General features: G+C 43.4%; 1 protein-coding gene across 1 annotated transcript in view; it reads right to left on the reverse strand.

Moving 5' to 3' along the window:
* Positions 1-2,132: 2,132 nt before the first annotated feature.
* The window catches only part of LOC125640380 (putative neutral ceramidase C), a 33,425-nt gene continuing 22,586 nt past the window's right edge, over positions 2,133-12,971 (reverse strand). Inside the window, exons 14-20 of the mRNA XM_048858878.2 lie at positions 12,724-12,763; positions 11,147-11,242; positions 10,856-10,951; positions 9,990-10,139; positions 8,820-8,879; positions 7,304-7,392; positions 2,133-2,561 (exon numbers count right to left, since the gene is read on the reverse strand). Of these exons, the coding sequence (XP_048714835.2) occupies positions 2,372-2,561; positions 7,304-7,392; positions 8,820-8,879; positions 9,990-10,139; positions 10,856-10,951; positions 11,147-11,242; positions 12,724-12,763 (721 nt within the window). The 3' untranslated portion in view covers positions 2,133-2,371. The remainder of the gene's footprint in view (positions 2,562-7,303; positions 7,393-8,819; positions 8,880-9,989; positions 10,140-10,855; positions 10,952-11,146; positions 11,243-12,723; positions 12,764-12,971) is intronic.

Here is a 12,971-nt window from a genome sequence, read left to right on the forward strand (position 1 = left end):
ACCCCACAAGGGGGTCATGGCCCGCCCCCGCCCCCTCGGACTCCTGCCCCATCCAACCCCCCGTGTTCCTTGATGTCCCCCCAGCCCGGGACTCCTGCCCCATGGCCTCCCCTGTCCCCGACTGCCCCCAGAACCAGGCAAGAGGGTCTCGTGGGCCACTATAGTGGGTGCCCACCCCGCCTGCCCCTAAGAGCCAGAGGGACCTGCCGGGGGCCATGCAGGGGAACCGCTCCCCACCCCAGCTCACCTCCACCTCCGCCTCCCTGGGCTTGAGAGCAAAGCCGCTGCTTGCTTCTCAGCCCTCCCAGGCTTACTGCGCAAACAGCTGATTCGCGGGAAGGCTGGGAGGGGCAGAGGAGCAGAGCGGGGCGGTACGTTCAGGGGCAGAGGCGGAGCAGAGGTGAGCTGGGGCCAAGTGCGGGGCAGGGAGCTGCCGGTGGGTGCTCTGCACCCACCAAATTTTCCCCGTGGGTGCTCCAGCCCCGAAGCACCCACGGAGTAAATGTAAAGTAAATGAGGTTTTCAAAATGTTTAAGAAGCTTCATTTAAAATTAAATTAAAATGCTGATCTTATGCCACTGGCCCGCTCAGCCCGCTGCCAGCCTGGGGTTCCATTCACCTAGGCCAGCAGCAGGCTGAGCAGGGCCTGCAGCTGGGACCTCGGCTGGCAAGGAGCCGGCAGTCAGAACCCCAGACCGGCAGCGTGATGAGCAGGGCCAGCGGCCGGGACCCCAGACCAGCAGTGGGCTGAGCGGCTCAGCCCGCTGCCGGCCTGGGGTTCCATCCGCCGGCTCCTGCCAGCCAGGGTTCCAGCTGCCGGCCCCGCTCCGCCCGCTGCCTGTCTGGGATCCCAGCCCTGCCCACATAGAGTGGGTACCTACCTTCTTCCTTGTTCTAGCCCATCCTCTTCCTCTCTCTCTGCACTGAGCTGAGGGTGGGAGTGCACTGAGCACAGGGCTGGGGGTGAAGGAGCAGGCTGGGGGTTGGGGTGTAGGGTCTGGCCAGGAGCTAGAATGAGGGAGGGGGCTCAGGGTTGGGGCAGGAGGTTTGGGGGTGGAGTGCTTACCTGGGCAGCTCCCATTTAGTGTGAGGGGTGCAGGTGGGAATGTGAGGTAGGTTGCAGGAGCTCCCGTTTGGTGCTCAGGATGGGGGTGGGAATGTGGGGGGTGCAAGAGTCAGGGCATGGGGAACCTGGGTATGTGTGGGGGATGCAGGACTTAGGGCAGGGGGTTAAGGGCGTGTGAGGAGGGTGCAGAAGTCAGGGCAGAGGGCTGGGGGCAAGTGAGGGGGTACAGGAGTCAGGGTATGGAGTGGGGGGGCTAGATATGTGTCGGGGTGCTGGAGTGAGGGCTGGCATCATGGGGGGTGCACGGGTCAGGGCAGAGGGCTGGGTGTGTGTGAGGGGGTGCAGGGGTCAGGGGTGTGTGTGGGAGGGTGTAGGAGTCAGGGCAGAGGGCTGGTGGTATGGGCTGAGGTCGTGGGGGTGCTCCCAGCCCCCTGCCCAGAGTGGCTCACAGCAGGGAGCTTCAGGGGATAAGCCCTGATTCCACCCCCTTTCCCCACGGCCCCATCCCCATCTCCTCTCCGGAGCAGCGAGCGCGCCGTGGCTCCGCTTCTCCCCGTCCCTCGCACGGGCCATCGGCTGATCGGCAGCAGGGAGCGAGAGGAGGAGGGGCAGGAACCCAGCATGCTGGGGGAAGAGGCGGGGGAGGGGAAACTTGCCTGCTTTGCAGCAGCAGTCGGCAGGACCAAGCTTCTTCACCCTGCCCCAGGCTGGAGGGGGGGCGGAGAAGAGCGGGCCGGGGTGGGCAGGATTTTTAATGGCACGCTGCTGCCTGCCGGGGTCCCGGCCTGGGTTCGGCAGCCAGCTGAGCGGGGCCAGCGGCTGGGACCCGCCAGGTAGCAGCGTGCCATTAAAAATCGGCTCGTGTGCCATAGGTTGCCAACCCCTGAATTAGTGTGTGCATAGGCACACCCGGCCCACCCTGTACGCACGCCTATGGTCACCGTATTATATGGACTGGATTGTCTGAAATAACCCCCATTAGGAAACAACTCTTTCTGAGTGCTCTATATTAAATAAGGAATGAAAATTCAAGTGCAGTCGATGACTTTAAAAAGATGGTGAATCATTTATTAGAGTGGGAGTTGATTGCAGCGATAACAGGGCTGGACATGAGCAACCAGAATGGAAATACATCAGAAGAGCCAAGGAGGACTGAAGATCAAATAGAGCAAATCATTCCAAAGAGCAAGAACAAGATTGAATTACTGGTACTCTAGCAACAATTCCAAATTATATATTTATATAAAATCAGGAACACACACACTATTCCTATGAAGCAAACTTTTGTCTCCAAGGAGAAAGTAGCTACAATTTTACAACTTCAAATGTTGAAGATGTGCCATTGAATGGGTAAAACTGAGCTGGCTTCAGAATTGGTTGAACCTTGTGGTGCCCAAAGTATTGTATTCTGTAGAGCCCTGGTTCAGTAGAACTTGGAATATGCCATTCTACTTTGGCCTTGCTACGGCCAAGCAATCCTTTGGTCCAGTAAAATCTAATAGAAAAATAATAAACTACAGGTTAAAAAATATAATCCATGTTAATGTGTATTGCAATAGTCCAGCCAAGATCTCTAACTGGCTGAATTAAACATATCTGAATGCCAAATCATTATGGATCAGAAATATTTTTACTACAAGTTAAGTGACATAGACACTAAACTAATCACTCTGGCTCAATTTGTCCCAAGAGGATTCTGTGATTTTTTTAATTACCGTGTTTTATTTTTGTTGCTTTGTTAATAACACAATGCACAGCAATGAAATACACCAGGGAACACTAAATGACAAATAAGTGGTTATTTCTGTAGATAAAAATATTTCTGACTAGGTAATTATGTGGCTCCCATAGCGAATTAAATGAGCACCTCCCAACATCATTATCACGGTTATTACATATTAATGAATTTACACTCACAACTCCCCTGTGAGATGAGAAAATACTATTCCCATTTAACAGAAGAGGAACTGAGGCACAGATGGAGCAAGAAAATTGTGAAAGGTCAGGCAAAATCTGTGAAAGAGCTGGAAATTGAACCTAAATAAGGTTGAGTCCCAGACCTGTGCCAGAATCACACATCCCCTTCCTCATGTTTATTGCTAAAAATGGGCTCAGGAAACTGAACCACCATAGGCTGATATAACTGGAGCCTGAATTTTTTAACAATAGAGCATGTGCCGTATACATCAGACAACAGCAAAACTTCCTCCCACTGCCCACACCAATGTGTCTCAGCAGGGATGCATGTCCTATGGGGAACAGAGCTAGTCCCAAAAATGCTGACAATACTTGTTTCTGTCAAAATGTTTTATGTATCTATTTTGACAAATAAAATTGTTGGGAACATTTTGTAAGATGGAATTTCTGGTGTGAGAGTAAGACCCCCAAAATAGCCCAATGGTGAGGGCACTCACTGGGGGTGTGGGAGACCTAGGTTTAAGGCTCTGCTCTAAATCAGGCAGGTTTCCCACATCCGAGGTGAGAGCCTGAACCACCACACTATTAGCTATTTCACACACACACACACACACACACACACCCCCAATGTTTTTTCACAAATTTTATTGAAAGGTCTCATTTTCATTCTACATCAGAATAAAAACAAATTTCAAAACCTCTAAATTTTTTTGTGAAACAGAATTGTTTTTTTTTCCAGCTAGCCCCAATGGGAAACACCTCTCAGGGTTATAAAATAGATTAGTTTATCTCCATATTCATTCCCTCCTTGTCCTGTCTATTGTGACTGTCAACATCTGTTGTGTCTTGTTTTGCACTTAGATTATAATTTCTTTGAGGTGGGAACCTTGTTTTTTGTTCAGTTTGTACAGAGCCTAGCACAATGGGATCCTGGGATCCTCAGTGCTACCAATAAATAATAAACATCTATCCATTGATCTGCTGTTCTAAATCCTAAATGGTATGGATGTCAGAGATGTGTGCTCTCTGTCAGCATGTGTGATTAAATAGGACCATTATTCTGGAATACTGTAACTGGAAAATGCTTCCCCTAAATATACATGGAGTTCACAATGGTTTACAGCATCTTACCTCTTTACTTATTTTGTTTATTTGTGCACTAACAAAAATAAGGGTGTGATGGTACCCAGTCTTTTCAATATTATAACAGTGAGTATGTTATTGAAGTTTCTCTTTCAAGTTTGTGGGAATTTTCATAGAAATTTTATTAAATGTTTTAAATTTTGTTACTCAAAAAAGGAGAAATTCCTTGTTTGTAGCATTACTTGCTTTCTGGAATTATTGTTATGCTGCTAAGCATAGACATACTATACATTAATACTGACAAGTAATGAAACACAGCACTACCTTTATCTGAGTAAATTATATTAGGAGGAAAATTTACAGAAATGGGGATCCTAATATATTGTGACAACATAAGAGAGCTACACAATCCTCCTAACCCCCAAAATACATAGATACACTGGAAAAGGCCAGAATAACCTCTGGTAGAAAAGGGGCATGTCAGTTTGTATTCCATAAACACAGGCATGATTTCCATCTCCTAAAACTCCAAGCTTAGTGCTGTTATGTATGCTACTAAAGTGTGTCAGAAGCTGTCTCAGGAGACAGTGGATTTAATATCAGTATCCTTTGGGTACCAGATCAGATTCAGAAAGTGATTGGTTGCACTCAGGCAGAGAAAATTATGCACTACCAGGAAGAAGCCATTAGAAATTCAGAGAAACAGAATCTACTGATGTAAATCTGTTATACTGGGAACATTGTCTCTCTCCTTTTGAAGTGTAAGGTGTTTTTATTGGAATATCTCCAACATTACAGGATCCTGAAATGGACCTTTTTGGGATTCCATCCTTTTACTGATATTTAGGAGACTGAGGTAAATAAGTCATCGGTTTTTAATCAGATTAGGCAATAACTTCTTTGAACAAGGATCTGATAAACAACCCCTCTGTATTCTTTGTATGGATCTTAACATTATTAACTCTACTGATTATAGCTCTAAAAAGCCACACTATTTTTCTTCCTGATACATGCATTCCCCATAAGGTTGGCAGTCCTACCACACATTTGATTTCTACTGCCCCCCCCCTTTTCTTTTTAAATGAAACTTCTCCACTTTTGGGACATACATCAGAGCCACTAAACACTTTCCCCAAAAATAACAGTGTTAGAAGAAACCTTTTATATCCTCCTTTTAATATCCAACTGTTAGGCAATGTGGACCAGTGAATGGGGCATTGGACTAGGAATTGGGAGATGTGGGTTCTAGCCCTAGGTCTGCCATTGACCTACTAAGTGATCTTGGGCAAGTCACTTCTCCAGCTGTAAAATGGGCATAATGATATTTACGTGCCTTTGCAAACCACTATGAGCTCTCTGGATGAAAAGCTCTACGTGAGAGCCAGATAGTACTATCTCCATGGAATTTCCATACATTAAATACAAATTGTTTAGAAAATGTAATAAAAATGTTTTAACAAAAATGGGTTTTGTCAAGTTGGTTCACACCATGATTTTCCTTAAGATGAAATAAGATTTAGTTGTATATTCTCAATGCTGTATTGGTGAGAGCTCTGCATAAGGTTGTACAAAACCACAAATTAGTTTCTAGAGGTGGATTCTTTTAAAATGCCATTTTAAATATTTATATATTTAAATATATATATAATAATCAGCGTGTGCCACGTGTCACTGACATCATGTACAATAGACTTTGCCATACAGACCACAGCATTCAAAAAAATGAAAGTTCTGGCTTAAGGAGAGCTGGCTTTTGTTACATTTCCACCACAGAAAAGGACATGGTAACACCAAAATTGAGTGATCTCCACTGCCTAACTCTGTACAGTGTGTTACTATTCTGTAATGCACTGGGGCTGGGGAATGTGAGGGTATATCTCAGGCAGAAACTCACAATATCAAAAGCCCTAAAGTTTTGTGGCCAGATCTCAAGGCTCCTCAGGCCTGTCTATCATGTTATGGCTTGCTTGCATCACTTCACTGAATACAAAAGAATGCAAAGTTTGTGGATCCCACTGCTGGGAATTCCCATGGCAAAAGACAAATCCCAATGTGGCATAAAGCTGGCATAGCAACACTATGCAACCTCCTCCATTTTGCATCACCTGGTGCAGAGGCCATTGCTAGAGGAGAGGTAATGTGGCCAAGCCTTTGTGATTCAGCTATATTCATCTGCTGGACCAGCATCCTCATATAGTTAAAGCAGCCCTGAGGTTGTTCTAATTTATGCCATGGGCCAGCTGGCCTCCAGGCAGGCAGCCCCAGAATATGGGAAGTAGAAAAGCTGCATAAAGTCACCCCTAAACCAAGTCCTGTGCAGAGAGCAAAGATTTTTGACTTTCTAGTGAATCAACATCTTGCATCTCAATGACTGGGCTTGAGGCAACCTTTTTAGTCCATATAAGTTACTTTACAAGTACTATAGTGCAAAATGCAGTATTTAATTAAAAATTATTAAAACAATGCAGAAGGAGTAGTTCTACCTATTGTTCTTACAGTAATTATTCATTTATCTTACATTCCACAATATTGATAGTAATTGTGAGTAATTCATCATGGTTATACGGTAATTGTGAGTAATTCTAAAATCTGCCTCCTGTTTATATACATTCAAGGAAAGTCACATCCAGAAGGGGAATCACAAGGCAGAATGGTTCCAACTCTGATTCTGATCCCTGCATTCCAACCTAAAAAGAAGGCTGCTTCACAGACCTTCTGCTGATGTTCAAAGGCAGGTCTGGAGGCTGTGATCTAAGCATTTTACCAACACAGCCATAGCTCAAGTATCCCCAGAGTGTGTGCAGGTTACTCTTTTCTACAAGGATAGGCATAAACTACCCTGGGGTACTGTGCATGAGACAGTGGCTAGTCAGAACGTGTGTGTGCAATTAACACTCTTACAGGGTTATTGTACACCCCTTTTGAGGAAAATGCAAAAGAGTCCCAGAACATGGTCCCTGGGGTTTTAATAAGCAGGGCCAGCTCCAGGCTCCAGCTTTCCAAGCAGGTGCTTGGGGCGGCATTCAGAATGGGGCGGCAGGCCATGTCCCGTGGCGGCAATTCAGCAGCGGCTTTTGGGCGGCAACTCCGCCACTCTTCCGGGCGCGGCGGCAATTCGGCGGCGACTGCTTGGGGTGGCAAAATTGGTAGAGCCACCCCCGTTTATAAGCAGTTCACTGAATCCTTAATACTCAGTGAAATTTGTGAAACAGAGTCAGTCCTGGGGGAGTTACTCACCTGGTATCCCAGGAGGCATCATTATACATTACATGCCAATTTCCTGAAATATTCTCATATTTCTCTACTGTAAGGAAGGTTTGGTGAGTCTGGAATAAAATTAATATAACTAGTCAGATACTGAATGACCAATCATGAAAGCTTTCTAGTGCTTAACTTAAAATTGAAGAACAGATTTTTTTTCTTTGTTTTAATTTTTTATTGGCAAAACATAACAAGACTAAGCTGTACATATAATGTAGGGTATAATAAAGGACACATTCATTGCAAGAAGACTGCAAAATATATGTTATTTAACAAATTTCCAGTAAAAATAACCAATATGACATGTCTGTTCTCTATTTTAAAAAATGTTTAAAAAAATGTTAACGGTTTGAACTTACTTTGATTCTGAGAATGAAAGCTTGGACTTGCATTAAATTGCACCAGAATGTAGAGAAAAGGTTTCTGCATTGCTCATATGTGCAATTTTGACTCACATGGTATGAAGAGGTCAGGAATTATCTAGGACTGAACTTTGTGCAGTTTTCCTATTCAGTGCTCAAAATCCCCTTAGCTGGACAAACTTCCAAGCTGGAACTTTACAATCAAAGGGCTTCTGGTAATGTAAGGCCCCAAAGAATATGCTGAAGTCAGTAACTCATGTAAGTACAAACAGGGTGAACGTGTTTTTATATGAACCAATAGGGGCCTCCAATGAGTGTTTAGTTACAGGAAGTTTAGAAAATTATATTTAGGACACTTTACCTATATCATTTGTTGTGATTTATAAACATTCCAAAATGAAGGGTTTATCTGGGATGTATTATTTTAATGTGCAGTATTCATCCTAGTGTAAATGCCTAGTTATAGTATGATAGTTTTAGTATAATATGCAAGAATCACTGTTTATAAACTTCTAAACTTCAGTGACTCTTCCCTGCAGTTTACAACTAATTCAACTGGCCACCGAAATAAAATAAAGTAATAGAGCTCAAATAATATTTTCTTCTCTGAGAGTTGTGTGTGTGTGTTTGTAAAGATATGTTCACACTTAAAACACTATAGCTGCGCCACTGTAGCACTTCAGTGTAGACACTACCTACACCAAAGAGAGGGGCTCTCCCCTCACTGTACGTAATCCACCTTCCCGAGAGGAAGATGCAAGAATTCTCTGTCAATCTAATGCTGTCTACATAGGGTCTTAGGTTGGCTTTACGACACCACTCAAAAGTGTAAATTTTCCACACTCCTGAAAGACAGTTATGCTTACCTAATTTTCTGGTGTAGAGCAGGCCTAACATCTCTGCCTCTTTTTCTCTTTCCATGTCTGACCTATTCTATCTCCATGCCATTTGCTTTCTTTTTTTTCCCCCTCTAATTTCCCTCTATATCTCATTTTACTCTCTCTCTCTTCTCCTTATCTTTCTTTAGAAAGGTGTATCTCAAAGTCCTCCATGTAAGCAAGCAGAACAATAATTAAACATTAGCCATTGTGAAAGAATAGAAAAATCTAACATAATTTAATTATACTTACAGTGTTCTGAGCAGAATTCCTGGGGTTCGCACCTACAAAAGTTGCTTCAGCAATTTCTCCCTGAGGAAATGTTAGAATTTATTTTGAGAGTGGACTATACGTTATATAATAAAATCAACGATTTAAGACATCTTTATTAACATTTCTGTATTATTTTAATAGTTGCTATTGGATTGTAGATTTTTTATCATGAATTCCACTATCTACAGTGCCTTAACATTCCACCTCTCCTGTCTGCTGGATGAATTCCATTATGTGACATTAAGTTGAGCTATTAAAAAAAAAAGAAGGTGGGATTTTAAGGTTAAAGTACTAGATTGTAGCTACTTCACACCTTCCACTTGCTTTTATTGCACCCAAGAGTGTGCAGATAAGACGACACGACCCTTGTTCTGAATAGCTTATAACCTAATTTTGCCAAGTATTTAAAATAATTAATCTTTATGACATTTTTATCCTATTCAGACTCCAAAGCAAGTATATCAAAGGACAATCAGATTTCTGTTTCAAAACATTATAATGCAACAATTGCTACTTCAATGAATCCTCATTTTATGTATAGAAAGAAGAAGATTCTCCTTCATAGAGAGATGTCAAGGGCTCTTTTTTTTTATTCACTGATTTTAACTACATTCGTTATACAAACATTGGCAGATAGAATATCTATATCTATGTTGTTGCTCTAAAATAAGGACAAATAACCTTAATATAAAAACACTGATGTGATTATCCACTTCTCAGAAGCACATTATTTACTCAGTAATTCATTCATATGTGAATTTCATATTCAAGGGGCATGTTTGGTTTATTGTTATAAAGAATAAGGAAGAAAAGGAGCATTTTGACATTCATGTCAGCTATATAAACATCAGAATACTTATTCAGTTCTCATTTGCTTTTATTATAATTTTATTTCAGTTTCACTTTTTCTTGCAACTCACGCAGAGGTAAACTGAGTTGCTATCACAACCAAGCTCCAGATTACTTAGTCTGGATATCACGGGTCAGATTCTGCTCTTATATATCCTGATGTAAATTTTGATTAACATCAGTGTAATCGAAAGCAGAATTTGGCCCTATGTCTCTATAGAGACCCCACACTAATTATTAAGAATCTGACAAGTATTCAGACTAGTAGTAAATAAATGATATTTCCCCAGACAGTCTTACCACTCTGTACTGTGGTTGTACTTCCTGTAACACATCCCCAAATTTTTTACCGATTGGTGCAACATCAGCAAGAACACCAGGTAACAAAGTTATGTTGGTTACGCTGAAGAATTCTGGCTCTGGACCATTTGGCAAATCCTGAACTGTATTCTAGGAAAAAAAGAACATTTGTTTAATAAGCAGAAATATTGTTTGTCAATTCTACTGTGAAACAATTGTGACAAAACATCATATACAGATGATGATGTATTTCACAAAATCCAATAAGTCAAATGTGTCTTTTTAATTAACTACAATGACTCTAATTGGCTGTAATGCCAAGAATAAGAAAGTGACCAAAAAAAGTGAGAGGGTTCTTGTTTATATGCCACTTTCAGCACCACTTCATTCTTCGATCTTATCTCCATGTGACTTTACACCAAGTTGCAGCTCCTGTTCTTGCTTGAGCTAGCATCCTGTTCAGCCCCAAGCAAAAGCTGCAACAACTTAAGGGCTGATCTAACGTACATGCAGCTGTCCACAGATCAACAGGGTTGTTTTAGCAGCCAGGAATTGTCAGGGTGCAGGGGCTTTTCCAGCTACACTGACATCACCCTCATGGCAGGGCCAGGAACTGGGACACATAGACCTACTATACTGCTTCTGTACCAGCTGGAGATTCTGTTTACTGAAGGGAAATTCCCAGGAAGCTGATTAGGCTGGTTTCTGGTGATTTTGCACCGCCAGAGCAACACAGCAATTAGATCAGATCAGAGAATCAGGACCATGGCATTTAAAATAATAGGATGGAAAAATTATGTAAACCTCACTTCTAAAGAATATATAAATATGAAAGTGTACACTGGATTCAAATGATCTTTTATTACCATAGCAATAGCCTTGGCCAGTCCTCTGAACAACTGAATATAAGCAGAAAGAGTGTGTGGCCCATAAATGGTGGATGCTGCCTCATATCGTTGAACCTACAAAAGAGATTGAAAGATCACTGCATTTCTTCCACAGATTTTGTTGTTGCTGCTGTTTTCATTTCTGTGTGAAAAAGAAAAAATATTCCACAGACATCTAAACTCCCATGAAAATTATCACTGAAAAGTAAAAATGCATGGTAAACATGTCCTGTAAACATCTTTGTCCTATATTAGAGCCATTTTCTTTACCTGGTATTCTTCATAAGTAGTAATGTAATGGGTATAAACATTGCACAAGCCTGCAATTATGACATTCATTCCCTGGGTCCCATGGGATTCAAATTCCTAAGAAAGATGAGCACAAATACATAACTACTTTAATAAATATTAAATATACAATTATATTCATCGCATGTCGTATCTTCTATTTAGTGTTGTTGTAGCCATGTTGGTCCGAGAAGAAGGTATTGACATTTCTGTGGTCATTAATAAGATGAATAAAAACAATAAATAATATTCAGTATGATGGATGGATAATGTTATGATTTTCACAGTGTTTCTAATCATTCTCATGGTGGCACCACACTGATAGAGTTAGTGGGTGAAATTTTGGCTCTAGTGAAATCAATAGCAAAATTCCCATTAATGTCAGTGGGGCTAGGATTTCACCCATGTTTGTTTGGGTGGCCTTATTTATTGCCATATTGGGAGGTGGGGTATGCTGATTGATAGATAGGTATTAGATCAGAGGTGGGCAATCTGGCCCGTGGGACCCTCCTGCCTGGCCCCTGAGCTCCTCACCCGGGAGGCTAGCCCCCGGCCCCTCCCCTGCTGTCCTCCCTCCCCCGCAGCCTCAGCTCACTGCGCCACCAGCACAATGCTCTGGGCGGCGGGGCTGCAAGCTGGGGCAGAGCCCGGCCTGACCCGCTGCTCTGTGTTGTGCGGTGGTGTGGCTGGCTCCAGCCGGGTGGTACGGCTGTAGTGCCGCCAGCCACCAATCCTCCAGGCAGCGTTGTAAGGGGGCAGGGGGCGGGGAGGTTGGATAGAGGGCAGGGGAGTTTGGGGTGGTGTTCAGGGAGTGGGGGTGTGGATAGGGGGCAGGGCAGTCAGAGGGTAGGGAACACAGGGGTTGTATGGGGGTAGAGGTCCCGGGGGGCTGTCAGGGAACAAGGAGGGTTGGATGGGGCAGGAGTCCCGGGGGGGGGGCTGTCAGGGGGAAAGAAGCAGGGGGGGTCGGATAGGGGGCAGGGGCCGAGCCACACCTGACTGTTTGGGGAGACACAGCCTCCCCTAACCAGCCCTCCATACAATTTCTGAAACCTGATGCGGCCCTCAGGCCAAAAAGTTTGCCTGCCCCTGTATTAGATACACAACTAATTTTAAAAAAAATACCTTCATAATATGTGAGACCAAGAGTACGTCTACACTGGAGCTGGAGATGTAAGCTCCAGCTTCAGAAGACACACCTACACTAGTTCAATGGGATCTAGCATGCTAAAAACAGAAGACTAGCCACCACGTTGCTAGTGACAGGAGGGGCCAGCCGCCCTGAGTACAATCTCATCTAAAACTCTAGGTATGTACTCGGGCAGTTAGTCAATCCCACTACTCACGCTGCTGCAGCTACATTTCTATTTTTTGTGCACTAGGTCAATCACAGCTTGAGAGGGTAGGTCTACTCAAGTAGGAAATTACACCTTCCAGCTACACCCCAAGGAACAATATCGGTATGAGGCAAGAGAAAGATGATAGACTCAAGAAAATAAAGGTTCCATAAACTCTGCTGTCTAGAAAAGTTCTCTTCAAGTTTTTAGCCAGTAACTTACACTTTTAACAGCTTCTCGTAGTCTCCGTCCAGACATTGTCCTGTGAAGTATTATGATAGTAATGTTAAACTCCAGTAATGTAGAGAAAGTGTGATATACTGAAGTGCAAGGTGAGTTGGAATGACTGTGGACGAGCATCAGTAGGAAAGGTTTGGATCACACAAGGCTCCCAAAACCTGGATGCTCAGCTGAATCTCACCTGAATTATCTGTATAGTTAGAGCCAGTAAAAGAACCCACCCCTTTACA

Source organism: Caretta caretta, chromosome 7, assembly GCF_965140235.1.
Source record: "Caretta caretta isolate rCarCar2 chromosome 7, rCarCar1.hap1, whole genome shotgun sequence".
Taxonomy (NCBI): Eukaryota; Metazoa; Chordata; order Testudines; family Cheloniidae; genus Caretta; species Caretta caretta.